This window comes from Elephantulus edwardii, unplaced genomic scaffold, assembly GCF_000299155.1.
Source record: "Elephantulus edwardii isolate Elephantulus edwardi_28Jun2011 unplaced genomic scaffold, EleEdw1.0 scaffold00314, whole genome shotgun sequence".
NCBI lineage: Eukaryota > Metazoa > Chordata > Mammalia > Macroscelidea > Macroscelididae > Elephantulus > Elephantulus edwardii.
Genome location: NW_006400064.1, coordinates 629,648 through 645,048, shown reverse-complemented (window position 1 = coordinate 645,048; position 15,401 = coordinate 629,648). Strand labels below are relative to the sequence as shown.

Genomic DNA, 15,401 nt, shown 5'->3' with positions numbered 1-15,401 from the left:
TGTGTTCCAATGAGGGAGTTTTTCTTTTGCTTTTCAAGGAGAGGAGCAAAAGGGAGGGGGGAGGGGTTTGTGCGGGGAGAAGGGTGCAACAATGAATGAATGGAATTCCAAAATCTCTGCAGATGTTCATTGAAATGAAAAATAAACAACGTAAATTAAAAATAAAAGAATCTAAATAAGAAAGAAATTCAAGGCTCTAATGGCAAAACTTAAAGATTCAGTGGGCAAAATCTTGAATGATGCAGGAAAGCATCAAAAGAAGATGAAAGAAATGCACATTATTACTATATCAAATAGAACTTGTTGTCACTGAACCACTGCTCTTTCAGAAATAGCATATGGTCAAGAACCAATAGGACTGAAGGAAGAAGTCCAGGCTGTACTGGAAGCATTGGCAAAAAAATAGAGTCCCAGAAATTGATAGAATGCCAATCAACATATTTCAATAAACAAGTGGAGCCCTGGACATGCTCACTCGTCTATATAAAAAAATTTGGAAGACAGCTGCTTGGCCAACTGACTGGAAGAGATCTATATTTGCTCCCATTCCATATAAAGGTAAGCCAACTGAATGTGGAAATTAATAATTAATATCGCATGCTGAAGATGATTTAAAAATGGCTGGAACACTTCATTGACAGGGAATTTACAGAAATTCAAGAAGCAGTGAAAAGACATTGCTGATGTCAGATAGATTTGGCTGAAAGCAGAGAACACTAAAAAGATGTTTACTTGTGCTTTATTGACTATGTAAAGGCATTTAATCATGTGGATCATAACAAATTATGCATAACAGTGAAAAGAATGGGAATCTCAGAACACTTAGTTGTGCTTATGTGGCATATATACACTGAGTAGTTAGTTATTCAAAAAGAACAAGAGAACACTACATGGTTTAAAATTAGGAAAGATGTGTGTCACTAATGTATCTTTTTTTAATTTAATCCCTTCCTATTTAATCTTTTAATTAAGCAAATCATTTGAGAAGAATATGATATCAAGATTGGAGGAAAACTCATCAACAACCTGTGTTATGCAGATGATACAATTTTGCCTACAGAAAGTGAAGACTTGGCCACAATAAGATAAACAAACCAATTGCAAAATGGGCACAGGATATGAACAGACACTTCACCAAAGAAGACATTCAGATGGCGAACAAACACACACACAAAAATTCAAAATCCCTAGCTCTAAGAGAGATGCAAATAAAAACAACTCATCTCACCCCAGTAAAAGTAGCAAAATTCAACAGAGCAGCAAACAACAAATGCTGAAGAGGTTGTGGAGAAACTGGAACCCTTATTCACTGCTGGTGGGAGTGTAAAATGGTGCAACCACTATGGAAGGCAGTATGGCACTTTCTCAAAAAGTTGGAAATAGAAATACCACTTGACCCAGCAATTCCATTGCTGGGAATAAACCCTAAAGAAACCAAAACCGACACCCAAGCAGATATAAGTACACCCATGTTTATTGTGGCTTTGTTCACAATAACAATGAGTTGGAAACAACCCAAAGGCCCATCAGCAAACAAATGGACAGAGAAGCTGTGGTACATTCACTCAATGGAATATTATGCTCTATTGAAAAACAAGAAACTCATGAAATATAATTTTTTTAAAAAATGCGTGACCCTTGAGAACATTATGATGAGTGTCACAAAAGGACAAATACTGCATAGTGCCACAGTTGTAAAACAGGACTGACTTCGGGGCTGGGGGGAGCCTAAAAAAAGAGGGGATAATGCATTGAAACAGATGAGAGAACGGTTTAAAAGGAATATATGGTTAGGTATTATTTTCATGACAAGATTCCAGAAAAAAGAAATGCATAGTAAAGTGGATTGTGGACTTGAAGTGTGTGTGGGGGGTACTGTATAACAATGAAATAACTTTTTTTTTTCTTTCTAAAGAGAAAAGTGCACTGGATGGAGGGATGGGCAGAAAGGAAAATGTGCAAAAATGAATGAATGGGGGAAAAAGAAATGGGAAGAGTATGCTGCAAAAAAAAAATATCTGGCACAAATAAAGTGTTTATAACAGTTAAAAAATAAGAATTAAAATACATTTTTTATTTCAAAGAAACAATAAAAAAAGAAAGTGAAGACTTGAGGCACTTATTGAAGAAAATTAAAGACTATAGACTTCAAGAAGGTTTACATTTCAACATCAAGAAAACAAAAATCCTTACCACTGATAGATGGAGATGATAAATGGAGAAAATATTTAAGTTGTCAACGATTTCATTTTACTTGGATCCACAATTAACACCCATGATAGCAGGAGTCAAGAAATAAAAAAAACCCAACATCCAAAAACAAAACAACAAACCCAAAACATGTTGCATTGGAAAATCTGCTGTCAAGGTCTTCTCCAAGGTGTTAAGGAGCAAGGATATCAGGTTAAAGACTAAGGATCACGAGATCTAAACCATGATCTTTTCATTGGCTTCCTATGTATCTGAAAGTTGGAAACGAAGTATGACAGAAAAATAACTGGTGCCTTTGAATTGTTGTGTTGGAGGAGAGTACTGAGTATCTCAAGACCTTCCATGAGAACAAACAGGTGTGTTTCGGAAAAAGTGAAACCAAGGTGCTTCTTGGAGTCAAGGATGGTGAAACTTCATCTACTATTCTTTGGGCATGATGTCAAGAGGAGTCAGTCTTTGGACAAAGATATCATGCTAGGGATGGTGGAGAGTCAGAGAAAAGAGAGACTCTCAACGAGATGGGTATCTCAGAGATGGCAAGATTAGGAACTCTAGTTAATAGAGTCTCTGTGAGACGCAGTCGACTCTTGCACTTAACAACAAAATGTCTTAAAGGAGCTCTGGAGGCCTGGTGTGCAGCCTGCTGGGTTGTTTACCAGGACGTCTGCAGTCGAATCCACCAGTAGTTCGAAGGGAGACGGATGGACTTCGGTAAAGATTTACAGCTTTGGGAACCTAAGGTAGAGTGGCTAGGAGTCGGAAAGAATTGAGTAAAGTATCTTGACTGAAGCTTGAAGATTGGAGAAACAAGTGTGTGCTCACTTAGAAAAAAAAAGTAACAGGAAAGAGCAAGAAAAGTAAGAAAAGAGATGCATATACTGGGCCCTTTAGAGGTCTCTGGGAGATGGTTTGTAAGCTCTCACCTTCCCAGGTACAGGTTCCTCGCAGCACAAACACATCCAAGTTGCTACAGAAACCAGGCTGCGGTCCCGTTACTAAGGGGAAGTAAAAAGTTGACACCCAGGGTCAAAGTTGACGGGTCACGTGACAAAAAAGAATGGGCGGGGATATCCCCTGACACCAACCAGCCCACAAAAAAACAAATACTTCTCCAATCAGCACCTCCTATGGGGAGCATCTTTCTAGCTCCACCTGCTCTCCGCCCCTTAATAGGGTGTTTGACCACTTTTCCCAGTAATAATGAGTTCTTGCTAGATTGACAGAAATATAGATCAGTCAAAATGCACACAGTCTGGCGTTTGGGGCGGGTAGAGCGAAACTACGCTACCTCTGATGAGGATGCCAGCGTATGGCTGGGATGAAAGCCAATCAGAGGAAGGATATGCAAATACTGGCCTATGGAAGAGGCAAGGGGGCGGGGGCGGCCGGTGCTAGGGATTTTGGTGGGTGGGGCGGGGCGAGTGTCCGTCAGGTCGTGAGCACCACTGGGTATTACGTAGGGTGCGGGCGCTAGGCCGAACCCGGCCCTTACGTCTGCTGGGATGGAGTTCCTCTTGGGGAACCCTTTCAGTACTCCGGTGGGGCAGTGCCTTGGTAAGTGCCTTGATAAGTGCCTTGGTAAGGTTGGGGCGGGAGCGGCGGCGGTGGCCAGGGTGCATCCTAGTCTACAGGCCTTGGCCCGGCGATTTGCTGACCTACTGCGGCCCAGAGACCCGACTCAGCCTCGGGATCCGCATGCACCTTCCCATCAGGGCTCAGTCCTTCATGGAGCTCCTAGGTCTGTTGCTAGTTTCTGTCTGCGATTTGGGTGCAGCCATCCATCCTATAGCCCCAGGACCCAATTTCCCCGGGTCACTCCATCCCCGGGCCAGTGTGCCCCTGGCCTCTCCCTAGTTCCAGTACTCTTCAGACGGGGAACTCTCTTAAGGGGATACCCTGGGCACTGAAACCTACTGATTTGAGCTGCAACTCAGCTAGGTTGTCTGTAATGATCCAGAATGAGAGTGAGATTGTCGTGGCATAGGGTGGGAGAACCGCTCCTTGAAGTTTCTTTCGGTGCATCTCGGGAAGCGGCCACTGCTGCTCTCTCCGAAGAGCAGCTGGTGAATTCTAACCTGCCCACCTTTGGCTAATGGTGTTATGTGCCGCCTGAGCTGCTCAGAAGGGAGCTTGGGTCAGGAGAGCCCTGGACTCTCGTCACTGCCTGTCTGAATTAAGTGTTCGTGCTTGTCGATGAAATTCTCAAAGGTGAAACATACTAGGTTCCTTCAGGTCTGTTCTGAAGTTTTGATGTCCTTTGTGGCAATATCTGTACACTCACAGTTGCTACCTGCACTAGTGCATATGCCGACACAAATCTTTTGGTAACATCTGAGAGCACGGAATTCCGGAGTGGAGCTCTGGGCACCTGAAAAGCGGCACCAGAGCTGACCAGTGTCTGGGTAAGGGAAGTGTACGGTGTAGGCGAAATAGCACCCTAGTGACTGCGCTGTGGGGTTTCCGTACTGAAAGAGCAGCTTACCTTCTCACCCGAGGTGAAAGGGGCCTCGGACGATCAGGAAAGACTGCTTTTAGGACTGAGTACCTCCTGGTTGGTGGACATGTCTTTTAAGAACAGGACTTTTTATGTCCTTTTAGGCCTGACTAAGCAGAAAAGAAGCACTGAACTGCTAACCAAAAGGTCGATGGTTCAAATCAGTCAGCTGCTCCACAAGGGAACAACAATGTGGTGGTTGAGGTGGCAGTAAGTGTGGCCGCCGAGGTAGCAGCCGGTGTGGAGGGTAGTGTAGTGGTCCAGGTGGCGTGGGGCCAAGGTGACGACGGTGTGGTGGCCAAAGTGGCAGTCGTGGTGGTCGCGTTGGCGGTAGGCGTGATGGTCCTGAAAACCAGGTGAGGCCGTTTCTACTCTGTCTTACAGGCTTCTGAGTTGCTTGACCACAGCTGTATTTTCCTGCTTTAAGTTAAAGGAGATTTAAATGTGTACAAATGGAAGTAGAGTAAGGTAAAAAGGGCAGAGAACGGATGCTGAAGTACCTGAATTTAAATTTGAGCCTTAGATTTTTTTTTTTTTTTGTCTCTTGAGAGAGAGAGAGAAAACAATAGAAATAAAGAGAGGTTCTATGTGAGAGACTGGTGAGAATTAAATGAAATAATATATTGAAACATGTAACATAATACCTGGAACATAGTGAGACTGCCAACCATCAAGTTGATTAAGACCATCGCTGACCTTTTGTTGTTTTATGAGATTGAACTGGGAGGAGATTAAAAAAAAAAAAGAAAAAGAAATGGGAGGAGATTACCGTCTTTCTCCCTGGAAGCTGCTAGTGAATTCTAATCGCCAGAGATATGCAGCCTTTGGGTTACTAGCACAACTCGCCGCAGAACTACTGCACCAAGGCTCCCTTGGAGTTGAGTAGAATCTCAATAAATTGTAGCTATCACTGTTAATAACAGAGTGATTATATTAGGGTATTAGGGTTCACTTTTCTCCAGAAAGGATATGCCAACACTATTGAATCCATTTGTTACACGTGAAGGAAAATACTTTGCTAGTCTCCATCCCTTCTAAGATAAGATACGCTTGACCATAAAGAGGATGTTCCTCATTGACACAGGGGACTGAGAGGACAGAGTCCTAGGAGCAGTACGTTGGATACAGATGGTTACAGTTGTTTTTTCAGTGGAAAAGCTGGTGAACAAACAAGCAACTGGCACCAAATGTAGTAAAGACTGACAATTCAGTTTAGATAGAGGACAGAATGACATTCTAATCCTTACACTGTTATAATGTGTAAATATAATTTATGGCATCTTGGTATTTTTTTAATATTTGCAAGAGAGGCAGCGTCACTTGTTGCAAGTCAACTGTGAGCCCTGTGGCTTCGTGTATAATGCATGAGGCAACTCATAAGATTGGCTATTCAAACCCACAGGCCACTGAGGGAGAAACCTGATGGAACAGGTCTGTGAGTTGGAATTCAGCCAGCAGCAGTCAGTTATTTGTTATAGGCCACCTAAGGGGCCTAAGTGGCACAGTGGTTAAAGTGCTTGGTTATTAACCCAAAGATTGATGACTTGTACCAGCCTGTGAGAGTAAGATGGGAGTTGGCTTCTGTAAAGATTTACAGCTTTGGAAGCTTATGGTGCAATTCTCCTCTGTCCTGTAGGGTCTCTGTGGGTTGGAATCAGCTTGATGGCAGAGTGTATGGGTTTGGTGTGTGCTACCTTTGGAGTCTAGGTAGTACACTGGTTAAAGTACTTGACAGTTACTAGAATCTCCCAGCTCCACAAGAGAATAATGTGGCAGTCGGCTTCCATAAAGATTTATAGTCTTGGGATGTACAGTTACTGCAATTATCTACTAACTAAAAGGTTGGAAGTTTGAATCCACCCAGAGATGCCTCAGAAGGAAGGCCTGGCAAACTACTTTTGAAGGATGACAGACACTTGACAACTCTCGGGAGCATACATAGTTCTACTCTGACATATGTGAGATTGCCAGGAATTGGAGTCAACTAAACAGGATGATTTGTTTTGTTTTCTATGCCACTAATGCCTCCTTAAATATTGGATCCTTAAGAATTGCAACACTTAAGGATGCTTTGTACAGAATATTGAGTGATCCTACAAGTATTAAAAGAAGATGAAAAGAGTATACAGAGTCATTATACCAAAAGGAATTGGCAGACTCAGAAGTATTTAATGAAACAACATGTGAGCAAGTGCCTTTGGTGATGAAGAAGTTCAGACTACTTTGAAAGAATTGGCTAAGAATAAGGCCCCAGGAATTGATGATATACCAGTTGACGTATTTCAACTAACAGATGCTGTCCTAGATGTGCTCACCAAGTTGTGCCAAGAAATCTGGAGAACAACTACTTGGCCAACTGACTAGAAGAAATTTATATTTGTTCCCATTTCAAAGAAAGGTGATCCCACAACAATACCACTAATATCACATACAAGCAAGATTTTGCTGAAGATTATCCAAAAATGACTAGAACAGAGAACTGCCAGAAGTCCAGGCTGGGTTTAGACAGGGCCGTGGTACTAGGGATATTGTAGCTAATGTTAGATGGACCTTGGCTGAAAGCAAGGAGTACCAGAAGAATGTCCATCTGTGTTTCATTGATAATGCAAAGGCATTTGACTGTGTGGATCATGACAAACTGTGGCTAACTCTGAGCTGAATGAGAATCTCAGAACACTTGATTGTGCTAATGCGAAATCTATACTTGGACCAGGAGGCAGTCATCAGAACAGAGCAAGGAAACACTGCATGGTTCAAAATTGGGAAGGAATTACACCAGGGCTGTATTCTGTCTCCATACCTTTTCAATCTTTACGCAGAACAGGTTATCCCGGAGGCGTGGCTCTATGAGGAAAAATGTGGCATCGGGATTGGAGGAAGAATCAACAATCTGCGTTATACAGATGACACAACCCTGCTTGCTGAAACTGAGGAGGACCTGAAGCACTTGCTGTGGAAGGTCAGGGACTGCAGTCTTCAGTATGGATTGAGATTCAATATCAAGAAGACAAAGATTCTTGCCACTGGGCCGACTGGCAACTTCATAATGGATGGTGAAGAGATTGAGATTGTTCATAGTTTTGGTTTGCTTGGATCCATAGTCAACACTCTTGGCACCAGCAGCCAGGAAATTAAAAGACATATTGCGATGGGAAAGTCTGTGGTTAAGGACCTCTCTAAAAATGCTGAAGTGCAAGGATGTCAGTCTGGAGACTAAGGTGCGCCTGATACATGCCATGGTCTTTGCAATCACTTGCTATGCATCAGAGAGCTGGACAATGACTAGGGATGATAGAAGGAGAATTGATGCCTTTGAGCTGTGGTGTTGGAGAAGAGTGTTGAATATATCATGGACTGCTAAGAAAACAAACAGGTTTGTCCTAGAGAGGGTGAAGTCAGGCTGCTCCTTGGAGGCAAGGATTCTGAAGCTTCGTCTGACATACTTTGAACATGTTGCAAGGAGGGACCAATCCTTGGAGAGGGACGTCATACTTGGGAGGGTGGAGGGACAGCGCAGGAAAGGAAAATCCTGAATGAGATGGATTGATTCAGTGACTGGGGTAATGAGGGTGGGTGTGTCAGAGAAGGTGAGGTTGGCATAGGATAAGACAGAGTTTAGGGCTGTTGTACATAGGGTCGCTATGAGTCATAGACGACTCAATGGCACATAACAACAACAACAACAACAACAACATGCCACTAATGGAGGTGGGAGGAGAACACAGACATAAAATGCCAACAACAACAAAAATAAGATTGAAAATAGCAATGCTAGCTTACTCAGACAAATTCCACAGCTATCATTTGCTGCTCTGTAAAGCAAATGTTATTGTCCTTCCCTCTTTAGAGAGGAGGAGACTGATACTCAGAGGAGAGTGCAACTAAAGACTATTCAACTGGAAAGAGGAAAAGGTGAAATTCCACATCTAGTTTCTGCACTTTAGAGAGATACAGTCTCAGGAGAGAAAATAGAGACCTGAATTGTATGTACAATGAAGACTAATAGAAAGTCAACTGTAGTTAAGTGGTGCAGATTATAAACATTGCAGAGTTCAAAAGAATTGAGAAGAGACTGGGAAATGGACACTCTCTTGTTGAGTGCAAAGGACTGTGGGTGATGGCTGAGGGTTCTGTAGGAAGCAAGGTGGACATTTTGTGCCTGGGGACAGGTGGACAATGCCAGTAAGCAAGCATGCGCACATCTCTGGCTATCAGTCTGAGCAGAGTAGACATGGCTGGAGCAAAAAAACAAGGAGGGCTTGGTAAAGGATAGAGTCTTATTCTGAATGAGCTGTGTCAAAGACTACATTCTTTAGGTAATTTGAACTTTTAAGCTCTCTGGACCTCTTTTTCCTATTTAGAAAAGGAATAATACCTCTTAACAATGACATAGAATCTTATACCTAAATAATTACAGTTCATCAGTCCAATATAATTAAACATTTATGAATAGTTCTTGGGGTCAGGCCTTTGTAAAGCTCTGGGGATTCAGATACTAAAGAGCCGCCCATGAGAGGCTTCTGTAGTGACAACACACTCCCTAAAGCTATCACTGAACTGCAAACTGTTAGGTTATTTATTTGGAGTGGTTATTTATTGCTCCCTTTTATTCATCAAAGATTACACCTTCAGTATGGATTACATCTGAACATGAAGAAAAAAGAAATTCTCACCATGGACAACACCGTGCTAGATGGAGAAATATTGGAGTTGTCAATTATTTTATTTTAATCTATGATCAACACCCATGGTAACAGTCATCAAGAAATGAAAAAGATGTATTAGGAAAATCTACTACCTCCAAAAGTGCTAAAGAGCAAAGATGTCAGTTTAAAGACGAAAGTGTGCCTGAAGCCATTATAGTATTATCAGTTGCTTCATATGCATTTGAAAGTTACACCCCGTGGATAAGGAAGACTGAAGAAGAATTTATGTCTTTGAGTTGTGATTTTGATTGAGGATACTGAATATTCCATGGACTGCCAAAATATATCTTAGAGGACTTGTAACCATTTCACACACTGTGGTGTCTTTTGTCAGAAAGCACTCTCAACTAACTTCCATGCTAACTAATAGCCAACCCTCCAGCAGGTTTTCAGAGGCTGTAAAATACAAGGAAAAAGATTGCCCCATGTCCAGCTCTGGGTTAGCAGTGTACTTCCATACTGTGTCACCAGAGCTCCCAGGCAAGGCTAGTTTTTAGAGAAAGATATGCTAGGAAAAATAGTGGGCCAGCAAAAAAGAGGACCATTCAATGAGGTGACTAAGCATAACAGAGATAAGGTAGAGGATGGTGTTGGATAGGGGAAAGTTTGTGATATCCCTCCCCCTCAAATTCATATGCGTTATGTTTCATATTTTCCTTTATTGCCATTATGTTTTACACAATCATTTTCATACATTGTGTTTTATAAAATTGTTGGTTGTTGTTGATTGCCTTCGAGTCAAGCACAACTAATAGTAACCGCATGAACAGAAGTCCTGAAGACCCTCTATAACCATCAACATTTATCAAAGTTCATAGAGTTTCCGGAGGCATGCTATTTAGGAAGTAGATGCCACTCCTGCTAATCACTGTTAAACTGTGTAGGGCAAAATTTTTATCTTTTGTTGTTCATAGGGTTGCCATGAGTCATGATTGATTTGATGGCACCTAACAACAACAGCTCACCTAAATGTGGGCTTCACATTAACATTTAAAATAGTACTGTTGAGTTAAATGTTTGATCTGCCCCTCACAAGCTTCACTTTAGATCACAATCTGACATAGAAATATTTATATTGTGTGTTTCGTGCATCTATCCTTCCCTTCATTCTGGAAAGTAGTTTCTGTGTAGAATGTTCAGAAGGAGAGAGAAGTGATGTGAAAAGCTACAACATAGAAAGAGAAACCACTTTTATTTCCTGATTCTCATTTTGGAAAGAGTTCCAAATGTTATGGTCTTTGAACCCCCTACTTCTTCTCTCAGTTACACTGGGTGTTTTCTGCATTTTGCCAGTATTTGCAATTTGCAGTATCTGGGAAAAAATAATTCAGGTAATCTTTACTTTTCCCAAGAGTAACATTTAGATCCTAGATCAATGAGTAGCCAATTCTGGCTAGAATATGGGAGGGAGAATAAGGGATCAATTTTTTTTTCCAGTTCTTCTTGAATAAATGTATAAGAAGCAGATACTGGTTGTAAAACTTCCAGTAGCATTGAATGTGACTGAAAATAATCCTCATTTACTTCTTTATTATGTGGTATTTAGCGTTTATAACCATAATAAAAAGAAATCTATTTAGTACAATGCCAAGGTGCAAAGCCAGCATAATACAGGCAGGAATGGCTAATTATGTGCCGACCTGGCTGGGCTACAGTAGTCAGTGGTTTGGCAGTTATATAATGATGAAATTGCGCAGTTAGGTAAGTAGTCATCCTGCATTTAGTGACCTGATGTCACAGTCCTTTATTTTTTGCAAGACAACAATTTCCACGTAATAGCCTGGCCTTTGGAAATTAACTATGCCAATAAATGAGGAGTTGGGATAAATGAGGAATGAGTTTGGGTAAAAAATATGAGCCTCTTTCAGGAAATTTGTATGTGAAAAGACATGCAGACATAAGTAAAACTGCTAAAAGAGCACCAGATTTGCATTTGAAGAAGACCTGCATGGAGGGCAGAATTCCCACTATTTTACCTTTTTAATTTCAAACAAGCAATTTGCCTTTGGGTACATTGAGGCAGAAAAAGTTTGGGCCCATTAGAAGAACCCTTGTCTAGGCCTGAAAGTTAAAGGGAATGATGAATAGACAGCCTAATAAGCATTTTTGTGATGACTACCTGGGTTCATTTGATGAGTGGAAGTAAAGAAAGTGCAAAAAGGAAGAGATCAACTGAGTTTGGCTGTGATGCATTGGCATATGTTGACCAGCCCATGGAGGCTAGAGAAGGAAGGGATGTGTGTGGATTCCTGGTTTTGTGCCCAAGCCCAGGTAGCTTTGGTGGCCTAGTGCTAAGAAGCTACACTGCAATTCCAAAGGCTTGCAGTTCGAATCCATGAGCTGCTCCATGAGAGAAGGATGGTAGTCTCCTCCCATGCAGTTAACCTGCTGAAAGATTACCTATGTCAGTTCTGACTCAATGGCACACAACAACTGCTGACCTAGCCTACAAAGCTAGAGATTATTTGACCAGAACCTGATTGAATGAAGACACGAATATTGAATATTGTGAGTTGTCATTTGGTGTTGTCGAGACAAGGATGACCTATGAATAACAGATTTGAATCCTTTCCTATCCTGTGCCATTCTCACCATTTCTGCCCATTGTTGCAGTCACCATGTAGATCCATCATGCTGGGGGGTCTTCCTCACTTTTGCTGACCCTTTCCAAGCATGCTGTCCCCTTCCAAGGAATGAATAGCCTCTCCTAGCAACATGTCCTAAATGTGAGATATGAAGCTTTGCCATCCTTGCCTCTAAGGAGCACACTGGCTGGCTGTGCATGTCCCAACACTTACCTGTTTGTTCATTTGGCAGTCCATGGGATATTCAGTACTTTTCTTTAGCACTGCAGCTCAAAAGTATCAATTCTTCTTCTTTCATTCTTGTTCATTGTCCAACTCTCATATACATGGTGAGTAATTGAAAAGACCATGGCCTGAATCAAGCACACCTTAGTCTGACAGTGGCCTTGCCCAAAGCATATGTCTCCTGATCGCTGGTACCAAGGGTGTTGGTTGTGGATACAGGTAAGATAAAATCTTAAACAGTTTCAATCTTTTCTCTGTCTTTTATGAGGTGCCTGTTGGCCCCTTGGTAAGGACCTTTTTCCCCCCCTCTTTATGTTGAGATATAATCCGTATTGAAGACTGTAGTCTTTTGATCTTCTGCAGCAGTCACTATGATACTCATCACTTTCAGCAAACAAGGTTGTGTCACTGCATAACTCAGATTATTGATGAGTGTTCCTCCAGTGCTGATGCCACATACTTCTCAATAGAGTCCAGCTTGACAAGTTATTTGTGCAGCATACAAGTTAAATAAGTATGGAGCAAGGTACAACCCTGGTGCACACCCTTTCTGATTTTAAACCAAACAGTATTCCCTTGCTCTGTTCAGACAACAGCTTCTTGGTCTAGTTCCAGATTTTGTTTGAGCACAATTAAGTGTTCTGCGATTGCCATTTTCTCAGTGTTAGCCATAGTTTGCTGTGATCCACACAAATGCCTTTGCATAGTCAATAAAACACAGACATTCTTATGATATTGTCTGCTTTCATCCAAGATCCATCTGACATCAGCAATGATAGCCCTGGTATCACGGCCTCTTTTAAACCTAGCTTGAACTTCTGGCAGTTCCCTGTCAATGTACTGTTCCAGCTATTTTTGCATGGTCTTCAGCAATATTTGGCTTGCAAGCGATATTCATGATGTTGTTGATTGCTGTCGAGTTGAGCATGACTCATAGCGACCATGTGAACAAAAGGCCTGAAGCCTTTCTATAACTATCATCATTTATCAAAGTTCATAGAGTTTCCAGAGGCATGTTGTTTAGGAAGTAGATACCACTCCTGCTTCCAAATAATTAATGATCTGTCTGATAATTTCCATATTCTGTTGGATCATCTTTCTTGGGAATGGAACAAATACAGATTTCTTCCAGAATTGGTATACAATGTTATAATTTGATTACTTGCTCTATACTAGACTTTGCTTATGAGTGTGAACAGATTTTTGAGAAAAATTCCTTAGAATACTGGTTTGATAGGGATGGGCAGTTTGAACATTTAAAATGAGAGGAGATAAAAACAAAAAGTGGATGGCTTACACACTTCCATGAGTCTACATACATGCTGAGGATGACAAAGGAGCAGCCCCACTAAATAGATACCTCTTTTCTTAATGGATATGAGGAAGATGCTGATAGGATTCAGTTGTACCTGTTGATTGGCAGTGCAGTTCACCAGTAACAAGTTTCTAGAGGTTGTAAGTATGAAAGAGTGCACTGAAAAGCATGGTGTTGCTGAGCTGACACACAGCACTGTCTAAGGCCCCTTAAAGAATTTGCTACGTTGATACTTTAAGAAAAGCTCAGAGCAAGGGAGCAGGATGGGAGCAAAGTTGTGTTGTGTCCTTTGGACCCAGGATCCCAGCACGGAGAATCTTCCTAGACCTAAAAGACAGACAGAGAGCTGTAACATTGGAGATTGTGAAGAAACAGCAGCAGCCGTGGCCTCAGATCTGGGGAGACTCACAGGAGGTGATGAGACTGATGGACTTCCTTGCTCACAGACTAGAAAATTGAGCACTTTTGGGGAGGAGGTTTGTTGGTGGACACTCAGATGCCTCTGGACACTTGCTGGTAGAGCTAAAGAGCTTTGTCATTCTTACTCAAGCAGAGTCAGCCCATGAGGCCCAAGGACATAAGGGACCAAGAGGCGGATAAACTGTCCTGATAAAACTGTACCCTGAATTGGCTATGTCATACCTGGTCCTGAATTATAGCTTAATAAACCCTATAATTTTGAGTATTGTCTGTGAGTTCTCTGTGGCCATTGCAATGAATTCTTGAACCCTGGGAAGAAGTTGAAGGTGGTGTTGGAGAGATGATGAGATGACTGGTTTCAGAATTGGTAAAGATAGGAGAGAGGAGATGTATTTGATTTATTCTTTATAGGAATCAGCCTTGGGCTCGTGTTGATTCTCCTTCCTACGTAGGAAGGTAGATGAGGTGGTCGGATACCTCTGCTTCTCCATGTTTTGAAGTTGTTATCAGGCCATGGTCTTTGCAGTTGCTTACTATGCATCAGAGAGCTGGACAGTGACTAGGGATGATAGAAGGAGAATTAATGCCTTTGAGCTGTGGTGCTGGAGAAGAGTATTGACTGCTAGGAGGACAAACTGCTCTGTCTTGGAGAGGGTGAAAACAAGTTGCTCCTTGAGCGCAAGGATTTTGAAGTTCTGTCTCACATAATTTGGGCATGTTGCCAGGAGGGACTAGTCCTTGGAGAAGAACGTCATACTTGGAAGGGTAGGAGGACAGCACAGGAGAGGAAGACTCTGCATAAGATCAATTGACATAATAACTGTGGTAATTGGGATAGGTGTTTTGGAGATAATGAGATTGGCTCAGGATAGAGCAGAGTGCAGAGATACTGTGCATAGGATCACTGTGAATCAAAAGTTGCTGAAAGGCACATAACAGCAGTGGAAACTGCATCGGTTGCAATAGCTCCAAATTAATGAAAACATGGGATTTTGAAAAAAACTAATTTTATATTGGTTTGCATACAAAGTTTGTATAGATTTTGTTTGCAATCATACCCATTTATTGTGTTTTATAAAATTAATCACCATTGAACTATGCCCACCATTACCCCGTCTTTTCAGATCCCCACCAGATCTTAACACAAAATATAAATGGGTCTGGAAAGAGAAACTTTTGATTCTTAGGTAGTTATTTTGGTTGATGTTACCAGTAATTACTGAAAAGAAAGTAAGTGATATGATGCTGAGGTGGGGAGAGGGACATGACTTGGGGCAAAAGCCAAGCCTGTAAAACAAGATGATGAATACTGTATTTGTTCCCATCCCAAAGAAAGGTGACCCAACAGAGTGTGGAAACTATAGAATAATCTCATTGATTTCACATGCAAGCAAGATTCTACTGAAGATTATCCAAAAATGACTGGAACAGGACATCAGCAGAGA

General features: G+C 41.7%; 1 protein-coding gene across 3 annotated transcripts in view; it reads left to right on the top strand.

Annotated features, from left to right (window-relative positions):
• Nucleotides 1-3,713: 3,713 nt before the first annotated feature.
• TOM1L2 (target of myb1-like 2 (chicken)) overlaps nt 3,714-15,401 on the top strand; it is a 289,350-nt gene continuing 277,662 nt past the window's right edge. For all 3 annotated transcript variants that reach the window (XM_006901181.1, XM_006901180.1, XM_006901179.1), the window contains exon 1: nt 3,714-3,765. In XM_006901181.1, coding sequence (XP_006901243.1) covers nt 3,714-3,765 — 52 coding nt within the window. The remainder of the gene's footprint in view (nt 3,766-15,401) is intronic.